Source organism: Chanodichthys erythropterus, chromosome 10 (assembly GCF_024489055.1).
Source record: "Chanodichthys erythropterus isolate Z2021 chromosome 10, ASM2448905v1, whole genome shotgun sequence".
NCBI lineage: Eukaryota > Metazoa > Chordata > Actinopteri > Cypriniformes > Xenocyprididae > Chanodichthys > Chanodichthys erythropterus.
In genome coordinates this window covers 27,981,815-28,007,164 of record NC_090230.1, presented here as the reverse complement: position 1 = coordinate 28,007,164, position 25,350 = coordinate 27,981,815, and the positions used below count along the sequence as shown (strand labels likewise).

The following is a 25,350-nucleotide window of genomic DNA, read 5'->3' as shown; positions in this document are numbered from 1 at the left end:
GTGATCCGGAGAGCTCGCGCCGTCGGGACTCCCGTATGATGAAGCGCAGCGGAGCGCGTCCCGGTAAACATGGAGCGTTTCTCGTATCCTCGCTGATCCTTCAGGGAAAAAACTACGCGAACGGAAGGAATAAACTTTCGGGATCCTTCGTTCTGACGCGGTAGAAAAAGTCTCGTAAGTTTGTTTTCCGTTTGTTTTGTCATGTGGACCGGAGTCATATGAGACTCTGATGGATTATTTACTGGGACCATGAAGTTTATGCGCATATAAAGTTTCAAAGAGAGTATTGTGTTGACATATCGCGCGAATAATAAAGACTTGGATAGATAGATGCATAGATAGATATGTAGAATTACAGATAGAGATAGATGGATAGATACATAGAACTACAGATAGATAGATAGATAGATAGATAGATAGATAGATAGATAGATAGATAGATAGATAGATAGATGGATGCGGCTTGTGTTGTTTGTAGGTGAAAGTTGTTTTGGGGTGGTTTTGGGACGGTCTGTCCTCTTGCAACATACTGGCACACAGTGTGTATTTACTAACTTTACACAAACACACACTGGACTCCAGTAACGGGCTGTGAAATGACTGGAAATCATTTTGAAGTGGCTTCATTCATCACAGGTTCAGCTTCATGTAAACATACAAACCGTCAAGGCCAGAGTCGCCCACTCTCACACCCGAACAAAAAATATGTTGATGTGAACTTTGAGATGTTTGTGGTGGAAGCCGTTCATTGACCCTGAGGAGTCATGATCACATCATCATCGGCTCGTTACCCTGATGGCACACATGCATCTCGGAGACATCTATTTGAAGTGTGTTTACGTCTGGAAGATGTATTTTTAAAGGGTTAGTTCACCCAAAAATGAAAATTCTGTCATTAATTACTTTCCCTCATGTCGTTCCACAGCCGTAAGACCTTCATTCATCTTCAGGACACAAATTAAGATGGCTCAGTGAGGCCTGCATAGGGAGCAATGACATTTCCTCTCTCAAGATCCATTAATGTACTAAAAACATATTTAAATCAGTTCATGTGAGTACAGTGGTTCAATATTAATATTATAAAGCCACGAGAATATTTTTGGTGCGCCAAAATAACGACTTATATAATGATGGTCGATTTCAAAACACTGCTTCATGAAGCTTCAGAGCGTTATGAATTAGTGTGTCGAATCAGTGGTTCGGAACGCCAAAGTCACGTGATTTCAGCAGTTTGGCATTTTGACACGCGATCCGAATCATGATTCGTCACAAAAGATTCATAACGCACCAAAGCGTTTATGATTGTTAGTAAAACTGACATCTTAAAGACGTCTATCAGGGTTTGTGAACAGCAGATGCTTTCTGGAGGAAGTGATCTTTAACAGACATCTTGCAGACATTCGTGTGTTATCTGGGTCACTGAAAGCATCTGCAAGCATCTACATCCTATAGACGTATTGCAGATGAGCAAACACTCTAAAAAAAATAAAAACCATCAAATAGACGTCAGAGTTGTACGAATGCTATCGGGGATCTTTAACAGACGTTTCGCAGATGTACATGTGTTATCTGGGCTAGCATCATCTCTCAGAGATCTAATGAAGTGTGTGGGTTCTGATCCATCTCAGAGGGACCGTCTGCTCAGTCAGTGTTCTTGTGGTTTTGTGTTGAACACATGACAAGCGTCTCCTTCTCTTCTTTCCTTTGTATTTTATTTTCAGGCAACAGCGTCTAGGGTTCCTTCCTTCCTTGCTGTGGTCTGTATAAATGTCAACGCTTGTGATTTTCCCAGGCTGTCTGTCCCTTACTCTCTTCAGTCTCACATTCCTGATGGCTGTATAAAAGCATTTGAGATGGCGTAGGCATCCATTGACCAATGGGATTTTGGAAATCAGGTCAGATGTGGGATGCATTTCATGCACAAAGATGTAACTGCATTATTGAAGAAAATCAACTAGCTAGTCACGACTCTGTTTCCTGAAACCGTATTGTCGTAAACCTGTCGTACAGTCAAGCAGGTGGTGGAGTAATAACTTCTTTAAATGAATCCGTTTCAGATCAAATTAATGCTAGATTTTCTGCTATAAATTATGGACATGACATCTGAGGACTAATTCTCATTTTTCATAGTTATTTTGCTTTATTTGCAGATTCAGTCATAGGCTCGTTCTTACACACATGCGCACTCTTCAAAAACGGTGTTTATTTGAACGATGGTTTCGGGAAAAAATTGCATTTGTTATAGAGAAATGTATTATTAGCAATGACGTTTCCAGAAAGACACATCCAGGGCCGTGAGGTTATGTAGCGATGATTGATATTCACTAGAAGTTGATGTTAAAAAGTGATTTTAAAAAGCTTTTAATGGCCAAATTCATAATTTAAAAAGTTTCTGGTGTAATTTTAGTTTCAATGGAAACAGCAAAACTGGAGCTTCGTTATGTGGCCAAAAGTTGACATAATAAAGCCCAAAGTAGTTCCATTTTTACGCGTACAGCGTGCGTGACGCGAATTTCATCATCATACTTTGTACGTGCAGGTCGCACATGCGCATTTACTTGTTTTGGCAGTAATTAGTTTATCCACAAGGTGGCAGCCGTGCCCTGGTGGCGTCAATTCACAAGTAAGTCAAAGAAAACGACTATAAACAGAACAGACCGGAACACATGCGAGCTACAGCGACGATGGAGGCCTATATAGACAAGAGATTATGTGAAGAGGTAAAAAACTAGAAGTATACTCAGGGCGTAACACACTCTTGATATAGTTGCGTCTGTTGCCCAATGAGAATGTCAGACAGACAGTTCCAGTTCGGCTTTTGTAAATCAAGTCAGTTCTGAACGATAAAATCGAAACTGATTGATTGATTTTTAGCGATAATGTATAAATGTTTACAGACAGACACACCTCGAGCTGTGAGGTTGTTCGGTGGTGAATATATATGGTAGAAGTGCAATTTTGAAAATTCATAGTGTAAAAAGTTTCTGGCGTGATTCTTGTTTCCATGGAAACGGAAATCTCTCTTCCAATTGGTCGATCTCCCTTAAGGCCTGATTTACATAAAACTTATGTAATGTCATTGCTAACAAAATCATGACAAAATAAAGTTTTTGGATTTTTGAAACATCCTGCCAAAGCGAACTTTACGGAAAAAAAATTCAAAATTAGGGACTGTGGATAGAATCCCGAAGAGCTTTTACCATGGAAACAAACATCTGCAGTGCTTGCCCACTTAAGTAGGTTTTTGTGTCATTCACAATGCATCATGGGATTCATTCCCAAAAAAGAATTTAAGTACAAAGTACCTTTGTTTTTTTTTTTACTAGTTTTTAAATACTTTTACTTTTGCTAACAACTTTTTGTAAACAATGTTTGAAAATTTTGTAAGAACTAATCGGTTTTATAACTAACAGTTTGATAATGGCTCTTAATTGAAGTATATTTTGAAGTTCTCCTGGAGAAAATTAATGAGAAATATAATTAATGAACTTGCGTTCTCTTTATTCCCAATCGATTTCGTATGATCTGCATTGGCTAGACCGTTGTTATGACATCGAAACCCCTAAAATCCTTTATGTAGAGGCCATTGGTAAACTAGATGATAAACCGGTGTGGCGCATCTAATGAGCAGCTAATGAATACTGATGAGTGCTAATTGGCTTATAGACGGAGAGGACCATCATCAGGGTCAGTGTGGGTTGGTTAGTTGTCTTCATGCTGCTGGTTTATGTGTGTTACGATGATGTGTGTTCTGATGTAAACTGATTGGCTGCTCATTGTTTAGTCATATAACTGTTATTTGATTAGTCGACGGGTCTAACTAGCACAGTTACTCTCTCTAATGAACTCATTAACCTCACTCCAGTGAGGAAATTTCCATGGGCACTTCAGTAACCTCTTCAAGCACCTGCTTCCAGTCCCATGATCCTCTGCTCTTACAGGTCTGACCTGAGTTTTTTGGTTTGGGCTGTTTATAAGAGGTCAAAGGTCATCTGCCTTTCACATTGTTGGGGTAAAAAGGTCATTTGAGCTTTCAGAATGCAATACTAGTGCACTGCACACTACAGGTACATTTAAGAAGTATTTTGCATTTAAGTTATTACTGTATACTGCAGGAATGGTATGTGTAGTGCGTTAGCATGTCGGGCGCCTCACAGTGACCTTTGACCTCACACTGCTGTGAATTCTGCAGCAGATTAAACCCAGAGTCACCGTCCGTGTGTTTGAACACACTCATTGATCCACACACTGACCCACATCACGGTCACCTGACCCATCATGAAGCACCAGCTGAAGCTCCAGTGATATGTTCTGTGAGGGTCGGGATTGGGTTGTTTGTTGGAGAAAGTTGTGCTCTTTTTTTATTTATCTTGATTATAATGACTATAGATGAACCCTAAAATATGCCTTGTGGCTATTATTTAGTTTTATTATTTTAATTTATTTTATCTAATTTTATTTTACTATTTTTAGTTCTGTGGACGAAAACTATAATTGTATAGTTTTATAATATACATATATATATATATATATATATATATATAATAATAAACTACATATGCTGGCATTCAAACCAGCGTCCACGCCAGCAGATGATAACTATAACGATATTTATATTAGTCTCTACACCAGCGGATGATAACTATAATGATAACTATATTAGCGTCAACATCAGCGGACGATAACTATATAACGATAACTATATTAGCGTCAACAACAGCGGACGATAACTATATAACGATAACTATATTAGCATCCACACCAACGGATGATAATTATAACGATAACTATATTAGCGTCAACATCAGCGGACAATAACTATAATGATAACTATATTTGCGTCAACATCAGCGGACGATAACTATATAACGATAACTATATTAGTATACACTCCAATGGACGACAATTATAACGATAACTATATTAGCATCCACACCAGCGGACGGTAACTATAATGATAACTATATTAGCGTCAACACCAGCGGACGATAACTATAACGATAACTATATTAGTCTCTAGACCAATGGACAATAACTATATTAGCATCCACACCAGCGGACAATAACTATAATGATAACTATATTAGCGTCCACAGCAGCGGACAATAACGATAACTATATTAACGTCCACACCAGCAGACGATAACTATAACGATAACTATATTAGCGTCCACACCAGCGGACGATAATTATAACGATAACTATATTGGCGTCCACAACAGCGGACGATAACTATAATGAATGGTGGAATAGTGGATGCTAACCATATTAGCATCCACACCAACAGATGATAATTATAACGATAACTATATTAGCGTCCACACCAGCGGACGATAACTATAACGATAACTATATTAATGTCCACACCAGCGGACAATAACTATAATGATAACTATATTAGCGTCCACAGCAGCGGAAAAAACTATAATGATAACTATATTAGCGTCCACACCAGCGGACGATAACTATAACTATATTAGCGTCCACACCAGCGGACGATAACTATAACTATATTAGCGTCCACACCAGCGGACGATAACTATATTAGCGTCCACACCAGCGGACGATAACTATAACGATAACTATATTAGCGTCCACACCAGCGGACGATAACTATAACTATATTAGCGTCCACACCAGCGGACAATAACTATAACTATATTAGCGTCCACACCAGCGGACAATAACTATAACTATATTAGCGTCCACAACAGCGGTCGATAACTATAACGATAACTATATTATCGTCCACACCAGCGGACGATAACTATAACTATATTAGCGTCCACAACAGCGGACGATAACTATAACGATAACTATATTAGCGTCCACACCAGCGGACGATAACGATAACTATATTAGCGTCCACACCAGCGGACGATAACTATAACTATATTAGCGTCCACACCAGCGGACGATAACTATAACTATATTAGCGTCCACACCAGCGGACAATAACTATAACTATATTAGCGTCCACAACAGCGGTCGATAACTATAACGATAACTATATTATCGTCCACACCAGCGGACAATAACTATAACTATATTAGCGTCCACAACAGCGGACGATAACTATAACGATAACTATATTAGCGTCCACACCAGCGGACGATAACGATAACTATATTAGCGTCCACACCAGCGGACAATAACTATAACTATATTAGCGTCCACACCAGCGGACAATAACTATAACTATATTAGCGTCCACACCAGCGGACAATAACTATAACTATATTAGCGTCCACAACAGCGGTCGATAACTATAACGATAACTATATTATCGTCCACACCAGCGGACAATAACTATAACTATATTAGCGTCCACAACAGCGGACGATAACTATAACGATAACTATATTAGCGTCCACACCAGCGGACGATAACGATAACTATATTAGCGTCCACACCAGCGGACGATAACTATAACTATATTAGCGTCCACACCAGCGGACGATAACTATAACTATATTAGCATCCACACCAGCGGACAATATAACAATGGCTGTTTTTATTGTTAATCAGCTAAAAAAAAAATATTCTGAGACTGATTCCAACAATATAATTTCTCTGTATCGTTATTTTTATTGTTGTGTTGTGAGCTCTGTTATTCTGTTACATTAAGAATGATTTTTAGAACTGTATCTTTATCGTTATAGCTATCGTTAACAGGCCTTAAATAATTTATTACTTTAGTTTCAAGTTTTATTGTAAAGCTGTAGACTGTCTAACATTAAACTTATTTTATTTTACTTCTTAATTTTGGTTAAGCTTGTTTTGTGCACAACGTGGGAAACTGTTCTCCGCTTCACAACAATTAGTATGTTTTGAACCGACCAATTACTGTGTGAATGTAATTCATACGCACACCAATCACATCGCTTCATCAAAGCTAGCTTGTGATTAAATTATATTTTCTTTTGTATGTTAAAATATGTTCTCCAAACTTGCAGGGTTCAAAAACAAAGACTCTGGTGTTTGTTTGTTGGCAGCGTATGTGTAAACTCTGTCACAGTTCATAGACTTTAGAGTTTGAATGTGAGCTCCAGTGAGAGGCATTGCCTGCAGCCGCTCCAGTGACGGGCCTGACTGACCTCTGCTCTTCATTCTGACGCTTTCATTGGCACTTTCTGCTGAAACTAATACTGAGAATCTCACTCACAGAGGTTTCGTCTGTGTGTGTCAAAGGTCTGAAGACTGTCTGTGAACATTCGGGTTTTGCTTTGGCTCAGTTGCAGTCACTGTCTCTGCAGCTGGTGTGTGTTAGTTCCCAGAATGCAGTGCGTCAGTCGGTCGGGGGTGGGCGTACCGCGGGTTTCTGGTGTCTTCTGAACACTATGCAGCTGTCAAATCAGTGTTGTGTTATTTCAACTGTTCCTCGAATACACACACTCTACAGAGCTTTTAAGATCGGACTTTATGAAACTAGAGAACAACTTAAAGTACAAAAGACAGCTTGCTTGGGTATATTACTCATATAGTATAAAGTATAAATTATATATGTTTTTTTTTTAGACAGAAGTTAAATCTGTGTAAGATAAATTTGTGTGCAAACTAATATACAAACATTTTTATTACAATTATAATTGAGCTAATCTATATGGGAAAACTGACCAAAAATATTGATGACATCATCTTGTTGACAGGGTCATATATGGACTTTTCTGTCCAATCTGATGCTTTCTAGAATGACAGTAGCAAATCATGGTTTATTTATGTCTTTCTAGTTGTACTAAAGCTCTTATTTAATTTCCAAATCCCAACCATCAATTTGCTTTTTGAAAAAAAGTGACTTTCATTTAGAAAATGTCTTTATTTTGGTTTTGTGTGGTTTTGCTAACCTCTGCTTGAGGTTACCTCAAATTTCTGTTTCAATTGGAAACGTGAACATTTAAATTAAAAACTGTGCTCAACAAACCGTTTCATCATTAGGTATAATGTCTTATAAATATTGCAGAAATTAATTATGACACAGTTCTGTGATGTGTTTGTCTCTCACAGATGCTGTTATGACTGCGGCGGCTCATGAGCGTGTTTGAATTTCTGGAGATGGATGGAAGAGACTCGGCAGTTGTGACCGTGAGGAGCAGATTACCCAAAGATCATGGGGAAGTGGGCGGAGTCTGTATGGCGAATGAAGACTCCTCCCCCTGCATTAGCCAGGGGGAGGGGCCGGATTACGAGCGACTTGAGGATGTGCTTTGTGAGCTTGGAGCGGGGGCGGAGCTTAACCTGGAGCTGGATGTGAGGGTGGAGCCTCAGGATGCCGAGATTCTGCAGGGGGAGGAGCTTAGCTGGGAGACGAACCGACAGGAGGCGAACGAACTGGAAGAGCACAGCAACACGAGCCGCAGTACAGCCAGTCCTGAACCTACGGCAGCCTCCACAGGTGAGGATAATGATTGGTTGGGTGGATGATTAGTTTCGCATATTTTCATGAAGGAGACGTGTTTGATTCTCGCATAGAAATGCAGTTTTGTATTTGTGTGTAGATCTCTGCAAAGCGTCGCCTCTGTCAGAGCAGCTCCTGCAGGGCCGTGAGGAGGGGGCGGGGCTAAACATGGAGTGTCGTATCTGTGGAGACAAAGCGTCGGGATTCCACTACGGCGTTCATGCCTGTGAGGGCTGCAAGGTCAGAGGTCATGCTTGCATCATACTCCATAAAATCTGTTAGTATGTTCTCCCAGACTGGACTGTGTCTCTGTGTGTTCAGGGATTCTTCCGGAGGACCATTCGAATGAAGTTGGAATATGAGAAATGCGACCGAAGCTGTAAGATCCAAAAGAAAAGTCGGAATAAATGCCAGTTCTGTCGATTTCAAAAGTGCCTGATGCTCGGGATGTCCCATGACGGTGAGCGAAACGACAACATACACACGTGAACAATAAAACGAACTGCGGTGTTCAATGTGATTCTGTGTTTGTAGCGATCCGATACGGACGGATGCCGGAGGCGGAGAAGCGTAAGCTAGTCGCGGGTCTGTTAGCGGGGGAAAAGAGCTCTCAGACCTCCAGCGGTTCAGATCTGAAGTCTCTCGCCAAACGGGTCAACAACGCCTACCTGAAGAACCTGAACATGACCAAGAAGAAAGCTCGCAACATCCTGACGGGGAAGACCAACGCAAGCCCGGTAACCCGCTCGAGAAAGTCAAGTGTAAAGCAACCTTGTCAATAAAGATGGTCGAGAAAACAAACCGGTTTGTCTTTGTGTGTCCTTCAGCCGTTTGTCATTCATGACATGGACTCGCTGTGGCAGGCAGAAAACGGGCTGGTCTGGAATCAGGTGATTAACGGAGCTCCGCCCAATAAGGAGATTGGCGTGCACGTGTTTTACCGCTGTCAATGTACGACCGTGGAAACCGTACGAGAACTTACGGAGTTTGCCAAAAGCATCCCCGGATTCATTGACCTTTTCTTGAATGACCAGGTAACGGACCGGTGTAATTTATGACAACTACTTTTTTTCGCAAAACGTAAGAATTCTTTTACGAACAAATTTGTCGACTCTTAACTAGCTTCCCTCTCGCTCCCGCAGGTGACGCTGTTGAAATACGGCGTCCACGAGGCGATCTTCGCCATGCTGCCGTCGCTCATGAACAAGGACGGGCTGTTGGTGGCGAATGGGCGAGGCTTTGTGACAAGAGAGTTTCTCCGCAGTCTTCGCAAACCCTTCAGCGAGATCATGGAGCCGAAGTTCGAGTTTGCGGTGAAGTTTAACGCTCTCGAGCTGGACGACAGCGACCTCGCCTTGTTTGTGGCCGCCATTATCCTGTGTGGAGGTGAGCTTTCGTCGCCCCCTAGTGGTTCATAATGATACTTGTAAGAGATTAAATGATGTGCAAACAAAATTGGTTTGTTTACTTAAACGTAGATCGCCCGGGACTTATGAACGTCCACCAGGTGGAGGAGATCCAGGACAGCATCCTCCAGGCCCTCAATCAGCACCTGCAGCTCAATCATCCCGACGCCGGCTTCATCTTCCCCAAACTGCTGCAGAAGCTCGCAGACCTGCGGCAGCTGGTGACGGAGAACGCGCAGCTGGTGCAGAAGATCAAGAAGACGGAGTCGGAGACGTCGCTGCACCCGCTGCTACAGGAGATCTACAGGGACATGTACTGACCCAAACCATTCCAGGCACGCGGACCAATCACTGTGACCTACTGCTATTTTTATAAAACACTTTGGATTTTATGCGAATGGATGATTTGTTACTGATGAAATGCGAACTGAACTCTGAACCAGACCGGCCAATGAGATTGTGCAGGTTGAAGAGACACAATAAAGACCCTCATTTGCTGCTCAAATCTGCCTCACACATGCGTCACACCTTCTTTAACCACCTCAAACCGCAAATATTCTCAACTTTAAATCGCTGCAGTGCATTCCTATTTACAATGGGGACGCATATGTCTTTGTCTTTTTTAGTTCAATGTTGTTTTATTTTTTTTGGGCTCCTTCTATTTTGGGTTGGTTCTCAGACTAATAATGTTAAATTTTACTAATACGTTCTTTGTGTAACAGATGTAGTTTGGTAAGAGCTGTGCGTGTAAACCTCACTCCCCTGATCTCAGGAGGCGCTCTAGCGACTGACACTAGAGACTGCAGTCTTTAGCCTCCTTGTTAGAAGGCCCGCCTCCTATGCCGGCGTACCCGGGTTCGAGTCCCACTTAGGCCAAAAACACACTACATAAGCATGCTAACGTTATTAAACCAGATGTGTTATTTAGCTACTAGCTACATATAAACAGTTTAACTAACTTTATCTAACCTGTTTAGCAAGATTGTTAAATGTTGCGGGATCTTGACCGTAGTTGAGCTGACTAGAAGAAGAACGATTGCGCTAATGTCTGTTAGCGCCCCTTGTGGGCAAAACTGAGAATGCAATATGTACTTGCATTGTTTTATGAATTGTTTTCTGATGCATTTCGTAACAAAACAATGCGTGAAACTGTAACTAGAAGTATTCGCACTCACGTATTTCATTCATTCAGCCTAAAAAACACATTTTCAAAAATAATCCTTTACGCTTTAAGATATGCAAATAAGAAGGCTGATGAAAATCCAACCATATGTTCTGCTGGTCCGAGCTGGTTTAAGATGGTCTCCCAGCCTGACCAGCCAAAATGTGCCCAAAAACTCTTAAAAACCAGCTAGGAGACTAGCTAAGACCAGCTAACTAGCGCAGGTTTTTCTAACAGGAATCTTCCCTAGTCGCTATCACAGCACCTGGACAATGTCATTACAACTTTTAAAACCTCAAACTTTCCATTTTTTTAATCGTTTTTGTTTGCGTTTCTGAGAAATGTACTGTGATCACATTTATATGAGAGTTCAGATCAGTGATTGAATATCTGACTCCAGAGTTTATATAAATATTATTTAATTACGCTTTATTAGTTAGTTTCCTGAATCAGACACAACACGACGCCCCAATTGGAGTGTATCGATATGCAAAGCTGTTCCTGTATTCGCTATGACCTTTGACCCTATGCGCATTGTAGGCCTCAGTCTGATGTCGTTTCCTGTATGTGTCATGGTCGTGCTGCTAACTGGTTCCTGTAGACATGACATGCTGTGAATCTGTGCGTTCTGACCGGAGACAAGTGCCGGTGAAATGTGTCCGTGTCTTCCTGTCGGAGGGGCCATTTGTTTCCTGCTAATGTGAACGATGTGGACACATTCCTCCATCTGAACTGACTGAACTGCAGGGTGATGTTTTCTACCGGCTTTTGTAAAACATCTGAATAAAACTACAGGGTAAAACCTTACCGATTGATCTTCTGGGCTATTTCATAAATGTTTTTGCAAACCTAATGAACATCTCTTACAGGGGTCACTGAATTACTTATGAGGTAAGTCGTTGTTTTAGAGGGTTTGTGGGTATTTTAGGGCAATGCCGTGTTCTCAAGGGTCAGTGTGGTGTTTTTGAGAGTCAGTGGGTGTTTTAGGAGATTGTTGGTTGTTTTTGACATCAGTGGTTATTTTTCAGGGTTTGTGGGAATTTTATGGCGTCACTGGGGTGTTTTGGAGGATCAATGGCGTGTTTTCAGTGTGGTGTTTTTGGTGGTCATCTGTATAATGTGTTTGTGGTGTTTTAGGGTGTCATTTAGGATGCTTTAGGATTTCTGATTAGCCTAATATTGGGTTGTTTTCGAGGGTCAGATTGACGTCTGTTGGTGCATTTGAGTGCATTTAGTGTTGCTGGGTATTTTAAGTGTTCTTTGTGGACTTTTTGATGTGGATGGTCAATTCTGTATTGTTTTTAAAGGTAAGTGGGTGTGATTCGGGGTCCTGTGGAAGGTAAGGTGTATTCAAAGCTTGATCTATTCAAAGTGTGAGGTGTATTTGAAGGTCAATGAGGAGGATTTTTTTTATTTCTCAGTTGGTGTTTTTATGGTAAGTGGGGTATTTTTGAGGGTCAGTGTATTTTTGAGGGTCATTAGAAGTCTTGATGGGTATTTTAAGGGTTCATTGTGGTCATTTTGAAGTTTGCTGTCTGTTTTGCTTGGTTTGTTGTAATTTGTGTTTTTTTAGGGTCACTGTATATTTTTAGGGTGTCATTGGGGAGTTTTGCAGGGTCAGGTTGCAGTTGGGTATTTTTGAAGGTCAGTGTGGATATTTAGGGTGCCATTAAAAGTGTCAGTTGTGTTCTCAGTGGCATAATGTGAGATTGGGCTGTTTTTGAGGGTCAGGTTGATGATTGTGGGTGTATTTGATTGCATGTGGGATGTTTTTGAGAGTCTGGGTATTTAAGGGTTCATTGTGGTGTTTCAGAGGTTCAGTGGTTGTTTTGGGTGATAAGTATTTTTAGGGCATCAGTGGGGTGTTTTGGGGGGTCACTGAGTTTTAGGGGATCATTGGGAAGGTTTTGAGGTTCTTTGTGTATTTAGGGAGTAATCTTGATATTTTAGATTTTCTGGGGTGTGTTTGAGGGTCAGTGGGTGTCTTGGGTGATCATTGGGGTGTTTTGAGGGTCATAGAGTATTTAGGAAGTAATGTGAGTGTTTTGGAGATGTAGCTGGCATTTTTGAAGATCCATGGGTGTTGTAAGGGACCATTGGGGTGTTTTTAGGGTCACTGTGTGTTTTAGGGGATCATTGGGGTGTTTTTAGGGTCATTATGTAAATAAGTTTAAGTTTTTATGTCACTTACTGTTTTAGGGAATCATTGGGATATGGGAGTAATCTAGATGTTTGACTTTCGGTGGGTGTTTCTGAGGGTCACTTGTTTTAAGGGATCATTGGCGTGATTTTGAGGGTCACTAAGTATTTAGAGAGTTACACAAGTTTTTGGGAGTTTTAGTGGGTGTTTTAGGGGATCATTGTTTTAGGGTCATTCTGTATTTAGGGAGTAATCTAGGTGTTTTGGAGTTTCTGTGGGTGTATTCGAGGGTCACTTGGTGTTTTGGGGATCTTTGAGGTGTTTTTGAGGGTCATGTATTTAGGGAGTAATCTGTATGTTTGAGTTTCGGTGGGTGTCTTTGAGGGTCATTTGGTGTTTTAATGGATCATTGGTGTGATTTTGAGGGTCATCAAGTATTTAGAGAGAAATGTGAGTTTTGGGAGTTTTAGTGGGTGTTTTAGAAAATCATTGGGGTGTGGGAGTAATCTAGATGTTTGAGTTTTTGGTGGGTGTTTTTGAGGGTCATGTATTTAGGGAGTAATCTGTATGTTTGAGTTTCGGTGGGTGTCTTTGAGGGTCATTTGGTGTTTTAAGGGAACATTGGTGTGATTTTGAGGGTCACTAAGTATTTAGGGAGTAATGTGAGTTTTGGGGAGTTTTAGTGGGTGTTTTGGGAAATCATTGGGGCGTTTTGAGGGTTGTGTATTAAGGGAATAATCTAGATGTTTTGGAGTTTGTGGGTGTATTTGAGGGTCACTGGGTGTCTTAGGGGATCATTGGGGTGTTTTGAGGGTCATTATGTATTTAGGGAGTAATGTGAGTTTTTGGGAGTTTTAGTGGGTGTTTTGGGAAATCATTGGGGCGTTTTGAGGGTTGTGTATTAAGGGAATAATCTAGATGTTTTGGAGTTTGTGGGTGTATTTGAGGGTCACTGGGTGTCTTAGGGGATCATTGGGGTGTTTTGAGGGTCATTATGTATTTAGGGAGTAATGTGAGTTTTTGGGAGTTTTAGTGGGTGTTTTAGGAAATCATTGGGGTGTGGGAGTAATCTAGATGTTTGAGTTTCGTGGATGTTTTTGAGGGACACTTGGTGTTTTAAGGGATCATTGGCGTGATTTTGAGGGTCACTAAGTATTTAGGGAGTAATGTGAGTTTTGGGGAGTTTTAGTGGGTGTTTTGGGAAATCATTGGGGCGTTTTGAGGGTTGTGTATTAAGGGAATAATCTAGATGTTTGGGAGTTTCGGTGGGTGTTTTAGAAGAGCACTGGATGTTTAAGGGGATCATCAGGGTGTTTTGGAGGATTAATGGGGTGCTTTTTGATCTTCACTGTGGTGTTCTTGATGTTCAGAGATTCAGGCTCATTGTGTGATTTAAGAGTCGTGATGAATCGCAGGGCGTGAGGGTCAGCGAGAGGTTTCCAAAGGTACGTGCTCTTCCTCTGCCGTGTGCTCTTCTGTAAGGTTGTTTCCTGTATGTTATGTGCATTTCCTCCTCAGCTGAAGGTCGTGACCCTGTGCTCTTTTTGATTTGTTCCTTATCTGTAAGATCATTAATTAAATGCATGAGGATCAGAACAATCATGTGGGTCACAGGATAACACACGCCCATTATGATTATCATTATGTATGATTGTTTGTGTATAACCTTTGTTTTAAGGGTGTGTGTGTGTGTGAATGTGCTCTGCAGATGTTGTATGAACAATGTGACCCCAGGGCGGCATAACTCGCCCTCTCTCCATTGTGTGTGTGTTCTGCTAGGTTCCACGTCCCAGCAAGCGGTCCGATTCCAGTCCGGATTCTGTCGTTTCTCTGTCTGTTCGTCTCCCGCTGACTTGGAGTGCGAAACAAAAGGGTTTAAGGGTTTGGTCAGGATTTGGTCACACGAGATGCTGAAATCTGCCTAATACAGATTAGACGGATCAGCACTCGAATCATGCGGCCTCAGACGCTTGTGAGGAATGCTGAATGTGCTGTTACAAAACCAAACAATCTGTTTATGAAACACATTCAGACACGTAATGAATCTCAGAAGTCCACTGAACTACCCTGAGGAGATTTCTTTGAGGTTGTCAGGGGTGTTTTTTTTATTAATATCAGTTGTTAGTTTGATTGTTTGTTTGTTTGAGTTTTGTAAGTAATTCAGTCCTTGTCTTCTGCCTCTGAGATCTCAAACACCAGTCACTGCACACAATGAGTCCTGTAACGCCCTCTTGTGGTCAGATATGGAAATACATCCTGCATTTTACTTTTTTATAGTTTCAAAACCAGGGTGTTAATAAGAATAATAAAATATATACAATTAAATATAATTGAAAACTGTTAAATTATTTGTTTTAAAAATTATTAATTACATTTATTATATTTTCTTTTGTGATGATTTGATGATGGTCCTGTATGACTCAGTTCTGATGACCTTTGACCCTTTTATGTTTGTTATGAGCCTTTCTGGTCATTTTCAGGCTCTTTTAACCCTTGACGTCCGTCCCTGTTCCTCCAGCAGCTCTTTCATGTTGTCTGTTTGTTCAGCATGTATTGTTGCTGCTCTGGGATCAGTTGTGCTGTGCGTGTGTTGAGGCACTTCAGATCACGACGGATGATTCCAGATCAGTGTCAGTCCTTAAGAGCGCTAAGAAGATTATGACTGACTCTTTATCTCTGAACGGACACGATACAAACACACAGAGTAAACTCTAAATTACACTGTGTTTTATTAGTTTCTTTCAGTGTGATTTATCAGCAGATGAATGAATCAGGCCTGTGTGATTATACTGGAATACTGGGAGACAGTGACGACAGCGATGACGGTACGACACGCACACTTACAAACATGCCATTGTATTACCATACTTAACATAGTACCAAAATACCACGTTTTGAACACTAACTTTAGCTGGTTTTGGTCACACTAAGCAGATGCAAACTCAAAGAAGCTGCTGGCGGCTTCCTGGGAAAAGTTATCCGTCATGGACAGACTGGGATTAAAGAGGTAAAGACCCACCGAAACACACACACAGTATCAGGCTGCTAATGCTAACGCTAACAGGAAATGTTTCTCACAGCAGTGTGGAGATGACTGAGGACGAGGTCGAGGTGAGTCTCTCTCTGAGTGTGTGTTAGGTATAACATCTCCACATGTCGCTAACATCTGTGAACTCGCACACACAGAGCGCGTTTACCCAGTTTGCACTGGGGTTTCACTGCGACCAGTACACGCTGACCCAGCGGCTGCAGGCGGAGCGACACGACCGCGTCGTCGCAGAGGAGAATCTGCAGAGAGAACTGCAACAGACCAGAGAGATGCTGCAGGTACTCCACTGAGGTTTGAGGGAGCGTTGTGAGAGCGTTGAGGGAACGTTGTGAGGGCATCGATTTAGGGTATATTGTGAGAAGGTTGTGAGGGTGTTGTGGAGACATTGTGAGAGCGTTGAGGGAACGTTGTGAGAGCGTTGTGAGGGCATCGATTTAGGGTATGTTGTGAGAAGGTTGTGAGGGTGTTGTGGAGACATTGTGAGAGCGTTGAGGGAACGTTGTGAGAGCGTTGTGAGGGCATCGATTTTGGGTATGTTGTGAGAAGGTTGTGAGGGTGTTGTGGAGACATTGTGAGAGCGTTGAGGGAACGTTGTGAGAGCGTTGTGAGGGCATCGATTTTGGGTATATTGTGAGAAGGTTGTGAGGGTGTTGTGGAGACATTGTGAGAGCGTTGAGGGAACGTTGTGAGAGCGTTGTGAGGGCATCGATTTTGGGTATGTTGTGAGAAGGTTGTGAGGGTGTTGTGGAGACATTGTGAGAGCGTTGAGGGAACGTTGTGAGAGCGTTGTGAGGGCATCGATTTTGGGTATATTGTGAGAAGGTTGTGAGGGTGTTGTGGAGACATTGTGAGAGCGTTGAGGGAACGTTGTGAGAGCGTTGTGAGGGCATCGATTTTGGGTATATTGTGAGAGGGTTGTGAGGGTGTTGTGGAGACATTGTGAGAGCGTTGTGAGGGCATCGATTTTAGGGTATATTGTGAGAAGGTTGTGAGGGTGTTGTGGAGACATTGTGAGAGCGTTGAGGGAACGTTGTGAGAGCGTTGTGAGGGCATCAATTTTTGGGCATGTTGTGAGAGGGTTGTGAGGGTGTTGTGGAGACATTGTGAGAGCGTTGAGGGAACGTTGTGAGAGCGTTGTGAGGGCATCGATTTTGGGTATATTGTGAGAAGGTTGTGAGGGTGTTGTGGAGACATTGTGAGAGCGTTGAGGGAACGTTGTGAGAGCGTTGTGAGGGCATCGATTTAGGGTATGTTGTGAGAAGGTTGTGAGGGTGTTGTGGAGACATTGTGAGAGCGTTGAGGGAACGTTGTGAGAGCGTTGTGAGGGCATCGATTTTGGGTATATTGTGAGAAGGTTGTGAGGGTGTTGTGGAGACATTGTGAGAGCGTTGAGGGAACGTTGTGAGAGCGTTGTGAGGGCATCGATTTTGGGTATATTGTGAGAAGGTTGTGAGGGTGTTGTGGAGACATTGTGAGAGCGTTGAGGGAACGTTGTGAGAGCGTTGTGAGGGCATCGATTTTGGGTATATTGTGAGAAGGTTGTGAGGGTGTTGTGGAGACATTGTGAGAGCGTTGAGGGAACGTTGTGAGAGCGTTGTGAGGGCATCGATTTTGGGTATATTGTGAGAAGGTTGTGAGGGTGTTGTGGAGACATTGTGAGAGCGTTGAGGGAACGTTGTGAGAGCGTTGTGAGGGCATCGATTTTGGGTATATTGTGAGAGGGTTGTGAGGGTGTTGTGGAGACATTGTGAGAGCGTTGAGGGAACGTTGTGAGAGCGTTGTGAGGGCATCAATTTTGGGTATATTGTGAGAAGGTTGTGAGGGTGTTGTGGAGACATTGTGAGAGCGTTGAGGGAACGTTGTGAGAGCGTTGTGAGGGCATCAATTTTGGGTATATTGTGAGAAGGTTGTGAGGGTGTTGTGGAGACATTGTGAGAGCATTGAGGGAACGTTGTGAGAGCGTTGTGAGGGCATCGATTTAGGGTATATTGTGAGAAGGTTGTGAGGGTGTTGTGGAGACATTGTGAGAGCATTGAGGGAACGTTGTGAGAGCGTTGTGAGGGCATCGATTTTGGGTATATTGTGAGAAGGTTGTGAGGGTGTTGTGGAGACATTGTGAGAGCATTGAGGGAACGTTGTGAGAGCGTTGTGAGGGCATCGATTTTGGGTATATTGTGAGAAGGTTGTGAGGGTGTTGTGGAGACATTGTGAGAGCATTGAGGGAACGTTGTGAGAGCGTTGTGAGGGCATCGATTTTGGGTATATTGTGAGAAGGTTGTGAGGGTGTTGTGGAGACATTGTGAGAGCATTGAGGGAACGTTGTGAGAGCGTTGTGAGGGCATCGATTTTTGGGCATGTTGTGAGAAGGTTGTGAGGGTGTTGTGGAGACATTGTGAGAGCGTTGAGGGAACGTTGTGAGAGCGTTGTGAGGGCATCGATTTTGGGTATATTGTGAGAGGGTTGTGAGGGTGTTGTGGAGACATTGTGAGAGCGTTGAGGGAACGTTGTGAGAGCGTTGTGAGGGCATCGATTTTGGGTATATTGTGAGAAGGTTGTGAGGGTGTTGTGGAGACATTGTGAGAGCGTTGAGGGAACGTTGTGAGAGCGTTGTGAGGGCATCGATTTTGGGTATATTGTGAGAAGGTTGTGAGGGTGTTGTGGAGACATTGTGAGAGCGTTGAGGGAACGTTGTGAGAGCGTTGTGAGGGCATCGATTTTGGGTATATTGTGAGAAGGTTGTGAGGGTGTTGTGGAGACATTGTGAGAGCGTTGAGGGAACGTTGTGAGAGCGTTGTGAGGGCATCGATTTTGGGTATATTGTGAGAGGGTTGTGAGGGTGTTGTGGAGACATTGTGAGAGCGTTGAGGGAACGTTGTGAGAGCGTTGTGAGGGCATCGATTTTGGGTATATTGTGAGAGGGTTGTGAGGGTGTTGTGGAGACATTGTGAGAGCGTTGAGGGAACGTTGTGAGAGCGTTGTGAGGGCATCGATTTTGGGTATATTGTGAGAAGGTTGTGAGGGTGTTGTGGAGACATTGTGAGAGCGTTGAGGGAACGTTGTGAGAGCGTTGTGAGGGCATCGATTTTGGGTATATTGTGAGAAGGTTGTGAGGGTGTTGTGGAGACATTGTGAGAGCGTTGAGGGAACGTTGTGAGAGCGTTGTGAGGGCATCGATTTTGGGTATATTGTGAGAAGGTTGTGAGGGTGTTGTGGAGACATTGTGAGAGCGTTGAGGGAACGTTGTGAGAGCGTTGTGAGGGCATCAATTTTTGGGCATGTTGTGAGAGGGTTGTGAGGGTGTTGTGGAGACATTGTGAGAGCGTTGTGAGGGCATCGATTTTAGGGTATATTGTGAGAAGGTTGTGAGGGTGTTGTGGAGACATTGTGAGAGCGTTGAGGGAACGTTGTGAGAGCGTTGTGAGGGCATCAATTTTTGGGCATGTTGTGAGAAGGTTGTGAGGGTGTTGTGGAGACATTGTGAGAGCGTTGAGGGAACGTTGTGAGAGCGTTGTGAGGGCATCGATTTTGGGTATATTGTGAGAGGGTTGTGAGGGTGTTGTGGAGACATTGTGAGAGCGTTGAGGGAACGTTGTGAGAGCGTTGTGAGGGCATCGATTTTGGGTATATTGTGAGAAGGTTGTGAGGGTGTTGTGGAGACATTGTGAGAGCGTTGAGGGAACGTTGTGAGAGCGTTGTGAGGGCATCGATTTTGGGTATATTGTGAGAAGGTCGTGAGGGTGTTGTGGAGACATTGTGAGAGCGTTGAGGGAACGTTGTGAGAGCGTTGTGAGGGCATCGATTTTGGGTATATTGTGAGAAGGTTGTGAGGGTGTTGTGGAGACATTGTGAGAGCGTTGAGGGAACGTTGTGAGAGCGTTGTGAGGGCATCGATTTTGGGTATATTGTGAGAAGGTTGTGAGGGTGTTGTGGAGACATTGTGAGAGCGTTGAGGGAACGTTGTGAGAGCGTTGTGAGGGCATCGATTTTGGGTATATTGTGAGAGGGTTGTGAGGGTGTTGTGGAGACATTGTGAGAGCGTTGAGGGAACGTTGTGAGAGCGTTGTGAGGGCATCGATTTTGGGTATATTGTGAGAAGGTTGTGAGGGTGTTGTGGAGACATTGTGAGAGCGTTGAGGGAACGTTGTGAGAGCGTTGTGAGGGCATCAATTTTTGGGCATGTTGTGAGAGGGTTGTGAGGGTGTTGTGGAGACATTGTGAGAGCATTGAGGGAACGTTGTGCAAGTGTTATGAAAGGGAATCAAGGAGGCTTGTGAGACTTTTTTTGAGTGTTGTGGGAGGTTGTGAACGCTATGGGAGTGTTGTCTGTGTTATGAGTGGATTGTTAGAGGGTTATGAAAGTTGTGGATTGTGTTGTGAAGGGTTTTAAGAAGGTTGTGAGGGCATTGTTGGGAGCATTGTGAGAGGGTTGTGAGGATGTTATGTGAGTGTTATGAGAGGTAATTAAAGTTATCGAATTATTGTGAGTGAGTTGTGTTTGGGAGCACTGTGGAAGCATTGTGAGACAGTTGATAGAGCTTTGAGGGGGATTTTTGATACAGTTGTTAGAACTTTGTGAGGAGATAGTGGGAGTGTTGTGAGAGTGTTATAAGAGCGTTGTGAAGGGTTTGTGCTGTCCTGCAGGTGTTGTATGAGCGCCTACCAGATGTGGATAGCAGAGAGATGGTGCAACAGATGACGAACAACCTGCAGAAGCTGGAGAGCAACGTGGACGATGTTGTCAAAACAGCAGAGATGCTTGGAGCTGCACACCAGGTACTTCACATGACAAAACCCACATAAACCTTTCATGAAACTTTTTATAACCATGCATTATTCATGTGTTGCGTGCATCAGGAGGCGCGTGTCAGTCATGCCGTGGAGATCATGTCAGTACACGTGGAGCATCTCAAGAGACGTCACACTACAGAGAGTGAGGAGATGCTGGAGGTCAGGAAGCTGCTGCACAGGAGGAGGGGCCGATTACACAGTGACTCCACAGGTCAGTGCTGCCCCCTACTGGCCTGGAGGACATCACATTCCTGTATTTAAATAAACATGCAGTCTCATATAGTCAGAATTTTCCTCAAACAGATGACCGAGACCTGTTCAGACATTCATCACAACAGGTAACTGACAATCATTTAACTATTAGACTAAACTCATATTAGTACCTCTAGACCTTATTTTGCATATTTATATTCTTTTTTGGAGCTTGATAGATGGTGACTATTTACTGTCATTATCATTTGTCTTCTATTATTCATCAATAACAGCTTGTGTTTATGTCGTAGCCATCACGCCGCAGGGTCAGCATCACGTTTCTCCCGACTCAATCTGAGGTACGTTTCTTGGTCATATTCCAGCGTTTGATGTCTGGATGTTTGTACAAGTCTTTATAAGTCTTTATCGCTGCAGTTGAAGCATCTAGAGGCTTCGTTTCTGGAGAACTGCAGAACCAATGCGAACACAAAGAAAAAGCTTGACGGGAGGTAAAACTAGACATGATTAAGTTTGAGAGAAGCTAAAACTTTATTTAACCACAAAATATGATTGTTTCCTGTGTGCATCTCTCAGACAGGAAGTAGCTCTGGCAGATTCTCCTGTGAACAGTCTCAAACAAGATGATGAAGGTGACAGCAGCGTGTTTCAAAGGTAAAATGCGAGCAGTACTCTGACATGTGTATTCCTACACTGCATGAATGCATGAGACCAATCTTCGTATTTGCCAGTGCGACGCAAGTCAGGCTGTGCCGTCGCCGTCACCGTTCTCCAATCAAACCCAAAGAAAGTTCATTTGAGGGGGAGGAGTCAGAAAGAGGGGAGGAGTCCAACACTGAGCTGTGCGTTTACATTCATGTATTTATCATAATTTATGCGCATAATTCAGGCCGCTGATACGTTTTATGGTGTTTGCAGGTATCTCGTGCCACGTCGGCGCCCCCTGTTGTCTGGGAGGACTCTGTGTGGATGGATCATCAGAATGATATCACTCGTGTTTGGTCTGATGATGCTGATGGCGACTCTTTTATATGTAGTCGTGAGTGTTTGTATTAAACACTGATGGTTTAGTGTTGTTATTTGATTTTAGAGGACTAGTATAGGTATAAATAACCAGTCTGTCATAACTGAATCCTGAATGAAAGTTTGTTTTTGTTTTGAGTGTCACTGATTGTGGGTTTCCACCAGGTGGCGGTACACTCGCTCATTACTGAGCACAGCAGATGAACATAACTGGATTATAGTGTTAAATTCACTTTAATCCTTGTGAATGTGCTGCACGCCTGTCCTGAACACAATACAAACATTAAATATTCCTATTTAATTCAACTGAATGTCTTCCTTTCTTCTGAAACAGGTGCAAATCCATGGCAACAGATTAATAACACTAATTAACAGTATTTAAATTCAGAGAGACATTGAGAAGCTTCATACAAGTGTTGCTCATTTCACGCTGCTTTTATTTGGAATGCTAATAATGGTAATTAATGCATGCGAGACGTTAATATTAATTTATGCAGGTTAATGCAGTTTAACAGAAACTGATCTGGATGAGATTAAACTTTCTTCTTCATTCTGCTGAAGTTATATAAACACATACAGACGTTAGCTAATGTTCCTTCACGGGCTCCTGTATCCTGTGCTGTGAATTTCATCTTAAACCTGCCAACATCCTGCTGCGCAGCCAATCACGTCTCAGAAAGAGAAACAAGATTAGGAAGTGCTCTTAATTTTATGGTCAGGTCATTTTAACCAGATTAAATCAGGTCATGGTATCTGAAAACGTCCTTAAACGATCTACTGTCGATGCAGATCATCGTCTTTAGGATAAAATATTTATCACTGAACTTTTTTTGTTGATTTAATGGTTTTATAGAGGATTATTGGGAAAAGTGACTTCATAATCAGCATATTTGACTTTGAAAAACAATTCGCATGAGTGACATTAAAGAATTAAAGTAAATTAGTTCACTTTTATCAGTATATCACATTAGGTTGTATTAATTGGTATAAATTCATTTATATGTGTGGTTTGTATATTAATATTATGTAGTTGGGCCATTCCACTGAATGTTGAAAAGTTATTTTTTTTAAATCTTTTTTCAACACTGAATCTAATGCTACACACATTTAACTATTCAAAATGTGTATCGGTCAATATCAGGCAACTTTATTTAATGTTTTACAAGGTTTCAAAGCAGAAGATGGATGCATGTTTTCTCAGTCCTGTTACCAAAACTCATGTGCTGTTTAAAAATCATGTTTAAAAGCAGGTCAATTAATTCCTTTGTTTTCACCTCAAGAAAGTGTTTGTTTTGAAGAAATGGCTGGTTATTTGTTCAAATAATTGATATTTGTGACAAAAAAAAATAAAAAATCGCTTTATATTAAGGCAAGGTGCATTTTGATAAAAAAGACAAAATATTGTTTTTTAATAAAAAGAAGACAGAAGCATCAAGCCTCAATAATTTAGTTTATTTAACAATTGTATAAATGATGGACCAAACAAAACTGATAAAACAGTGGTTTAACAATTTTTTTAAATTAAAATAAATACATTTAGTAACAGGAATGAACACTGGGTAAACACTGTAAAACTAATCCTAAGAATCTACAATTTAATTTGAACTGTAAAACACATGATACAGGTGAATAGTTTTATATTCACACTATTAAATCAACAAAACAGGATTCTACTCACTCCTGTTATTTTCATGTGAGTAACAGGACTGAAAGTAACAGGATTGAGTGAGTTTTTAAGCAAAAAATGATCAAATACATGACATATTGCCAGATGCCGTACATGCTAATATCATGAGGACACTGAGCAAATACTAAAAATATTTTTAAAATAAACAAATAACATGGACAGTACGTTGAGATTGACCTTCTCAGTCATAGTTACAATTTCATTAAATATACAGAAATTAAAATGAGAGGACTTACTTTTGGTGGCCTGCATAAGATCCAGATGATGCAACTTCCTGTTGAAAACGTGTCTTGTGTCATGTTCCAAGTGTTTCAGAAGGGGTATGTGTGAGGGTCACAGGACCTGGGGACACGACTAAAATGTGTATTTTATATAACATATTATGGATTTCTTATGAAGTTTCTTTTGTTTAACATGGAGTCACACAACAATGCAAAAATAATACGATTTCTAAAAGATTTTAATGATTATATTTCATGATAAAGTTTAGGTTTAGATAGCAGGAACATGTAACAAATGCAACTGTTTAGTGTTCTGACTAGTTTTAATAATGTTTTACATTATATATTTTACATTTGCAATTAGAGTAATGTTCAGGACATTTTGCTTAATAATAAAGTGTATTTTAGAGTTAATTTTCATGCATATTTATACATGCAATGTCCTGGGGACAGAAATGGCACCCATTCGGTGGAATGGCCCAGTTATAATAATATTATGTAACAGGGGCGTAGGAACCACTTTGACATTGGGGGGGACATTTTGGCCATTATGAATCAACGTCCATCTCGCCACCATAATAGTAACATACGTGGTACGACATATATGAAATAACAGCAAAATAAATAAACAAAATCATCTGTTTATCATCTGTTCATCTGTTTAATTTATCTATTTATTATTACACTAATATTGAAGTTGGGAAACATAAAAGTGTACAAGCCCCCCTGCAATTGCGGGCAGAAAGGAAAGGGGCACTTTACAAGGCAAATATTTGATTTGTAACCCCAAAAAAATACAAAAACACAACAGTCACATACGGCTTTGGATATAGGCACTTGGAACTAGAACTATCATTATTATCTATATCAATAACATTTTACTTTTCTATTAAAAAGTTTATAATGTCATGCCTCGTATCCATAATTCAGTTTTAAAAAGCTTGTTAATTTAAACCGCTTGACTGAGACTAATTTACCTCATACAAAGTCGAGTCGTTCAAAGCTGGTGCGCACCAATAACGTATTTGAATGTTCGTAGTGTAATGTTGACTTCTCTCTACCAATCAGATGCTCCGAGTCCGACTATAGGTGAAAAGTGAAGAATATGAAGCTGGTGATTGGCGAATGGTGATTATTCAAACATGAATGAAATCACTCTGGGTTTGACTGACAAAAACGAATATCTTCTTCGTCGCGTATTCAAAATAAAAGTTCAAAATGTACAGTTTTTGTTCCTGCGGTGTATAGGCTAATTTTTGGGTGGGACAC

At 41.6% G+C, this 25,350-nt stretch overlaps 2 protein-coding genes across 2 annotated transcripts; both read left to right on the top strand.

The window, feature by feature from the left end:
* Positions 1–18: 18 nt before the first annotated feature.
* Positions 19–11,736, top strand: pparda (peroxisome proliferator-activated receptor delta a). Its single transcript, XM_067397032.1, has 8 exons — positions 19–174; positions 8,005–8,392; positions 8,496–8,635; positions 8,717–8,855; positions 8,930–9,132; positions 9,223–9,429; positions 9,538–9,781; positions 9,874–11,736. Exons 2-8 carry the CDS (start codon positions 8,029–8,031, stop codon positions 10,119–10,121), a joined length of 1,545 nt encoding a protein of 514 aa, XP_067253133.1. The 5' UTR covers positions 19–174; positions 8,005–8,028; the 3' UTR covers positions 10,122–11,736.
* Positions 11,737–13,973: 2,237 nt separating this feature from the next.
* On the top strand, positions 13,974–25,206 carry si:ch73-352p18.4 (inositol 1,4,5-triphosphate receptor associated 1). Its single transcript, XM_067397041.1, has 13 exons — positions 13,974–15,928; positions 16,038–16,110; positions 16,184–16,214; positions 16,290–16,430; positions 20,794–20,925; positions 21,007–21,151; positions 21,244–21,278; positions 21,444–21,491; positions 21,568–21,641; positions 21,727–21,804; positions 21,882–21,992; positions 22,069–22,189; positions 22,339–25,206. The coding sequence occupies exons 1-13, from the start codon at positions 15,865–15,867 to the stop codon at positions 22,375–22,377; spliced, it is 1,092 nt and encodes a 363-aa protein (XP_067253142.1). The 5' UTR covers positions 13,974–15,864; the 3' UTR covers positions 22,378–25,206.
* The last annotated feature ends 144 nt before the right edge of the window (positions 25,207–25,350 follow it).

Bases quoted from the DNA above. Each gene is read 5' to 3' on its own strand.
- pparda (XM_067397032.1), top strand. From the start codon at position 8,029: ATGAGCGTGTTTGAATTTCTGGAGATGGATGGAAGAGACTCGGCAGTT. The intron at 8,856-8,929 runs GTGAGCGAAACG...CTGTGTTTGTAG, and splicing joins GCTCGGGATGTCCCATGACG to CGATCCGATACGGACGGATG. The intron at 9,782-9,873 runs GTGAGCTTTCGT...ACTTAAACGTAG, and splicing joins CGCCATTATCCTGTGTGGAG to ATCGCCCGGGACTTATGAAC.
- si:ch73-352p18.4 (XM_067397041.1), top strand. From the start codon at position 15,865: ATGAATGAATCAGGCCTGTGTGATTATACTGGAATACTGGGAGACAGT. The intron at 16,111-16,183 runs GTAAAGACCCAC...TGTTTCTCACAG, and splicing joins GACAGACTGGGATTAAAGAG to CAGTGTGGAGATGACTGAGG. The intron at 20,926-21,006 runs GTACTTCACATG...TGCGTGCATCAG, and splicing joins TGCTTGGAGCTGCACACCAG to GAGGCGCGTGTCAGTCATGC.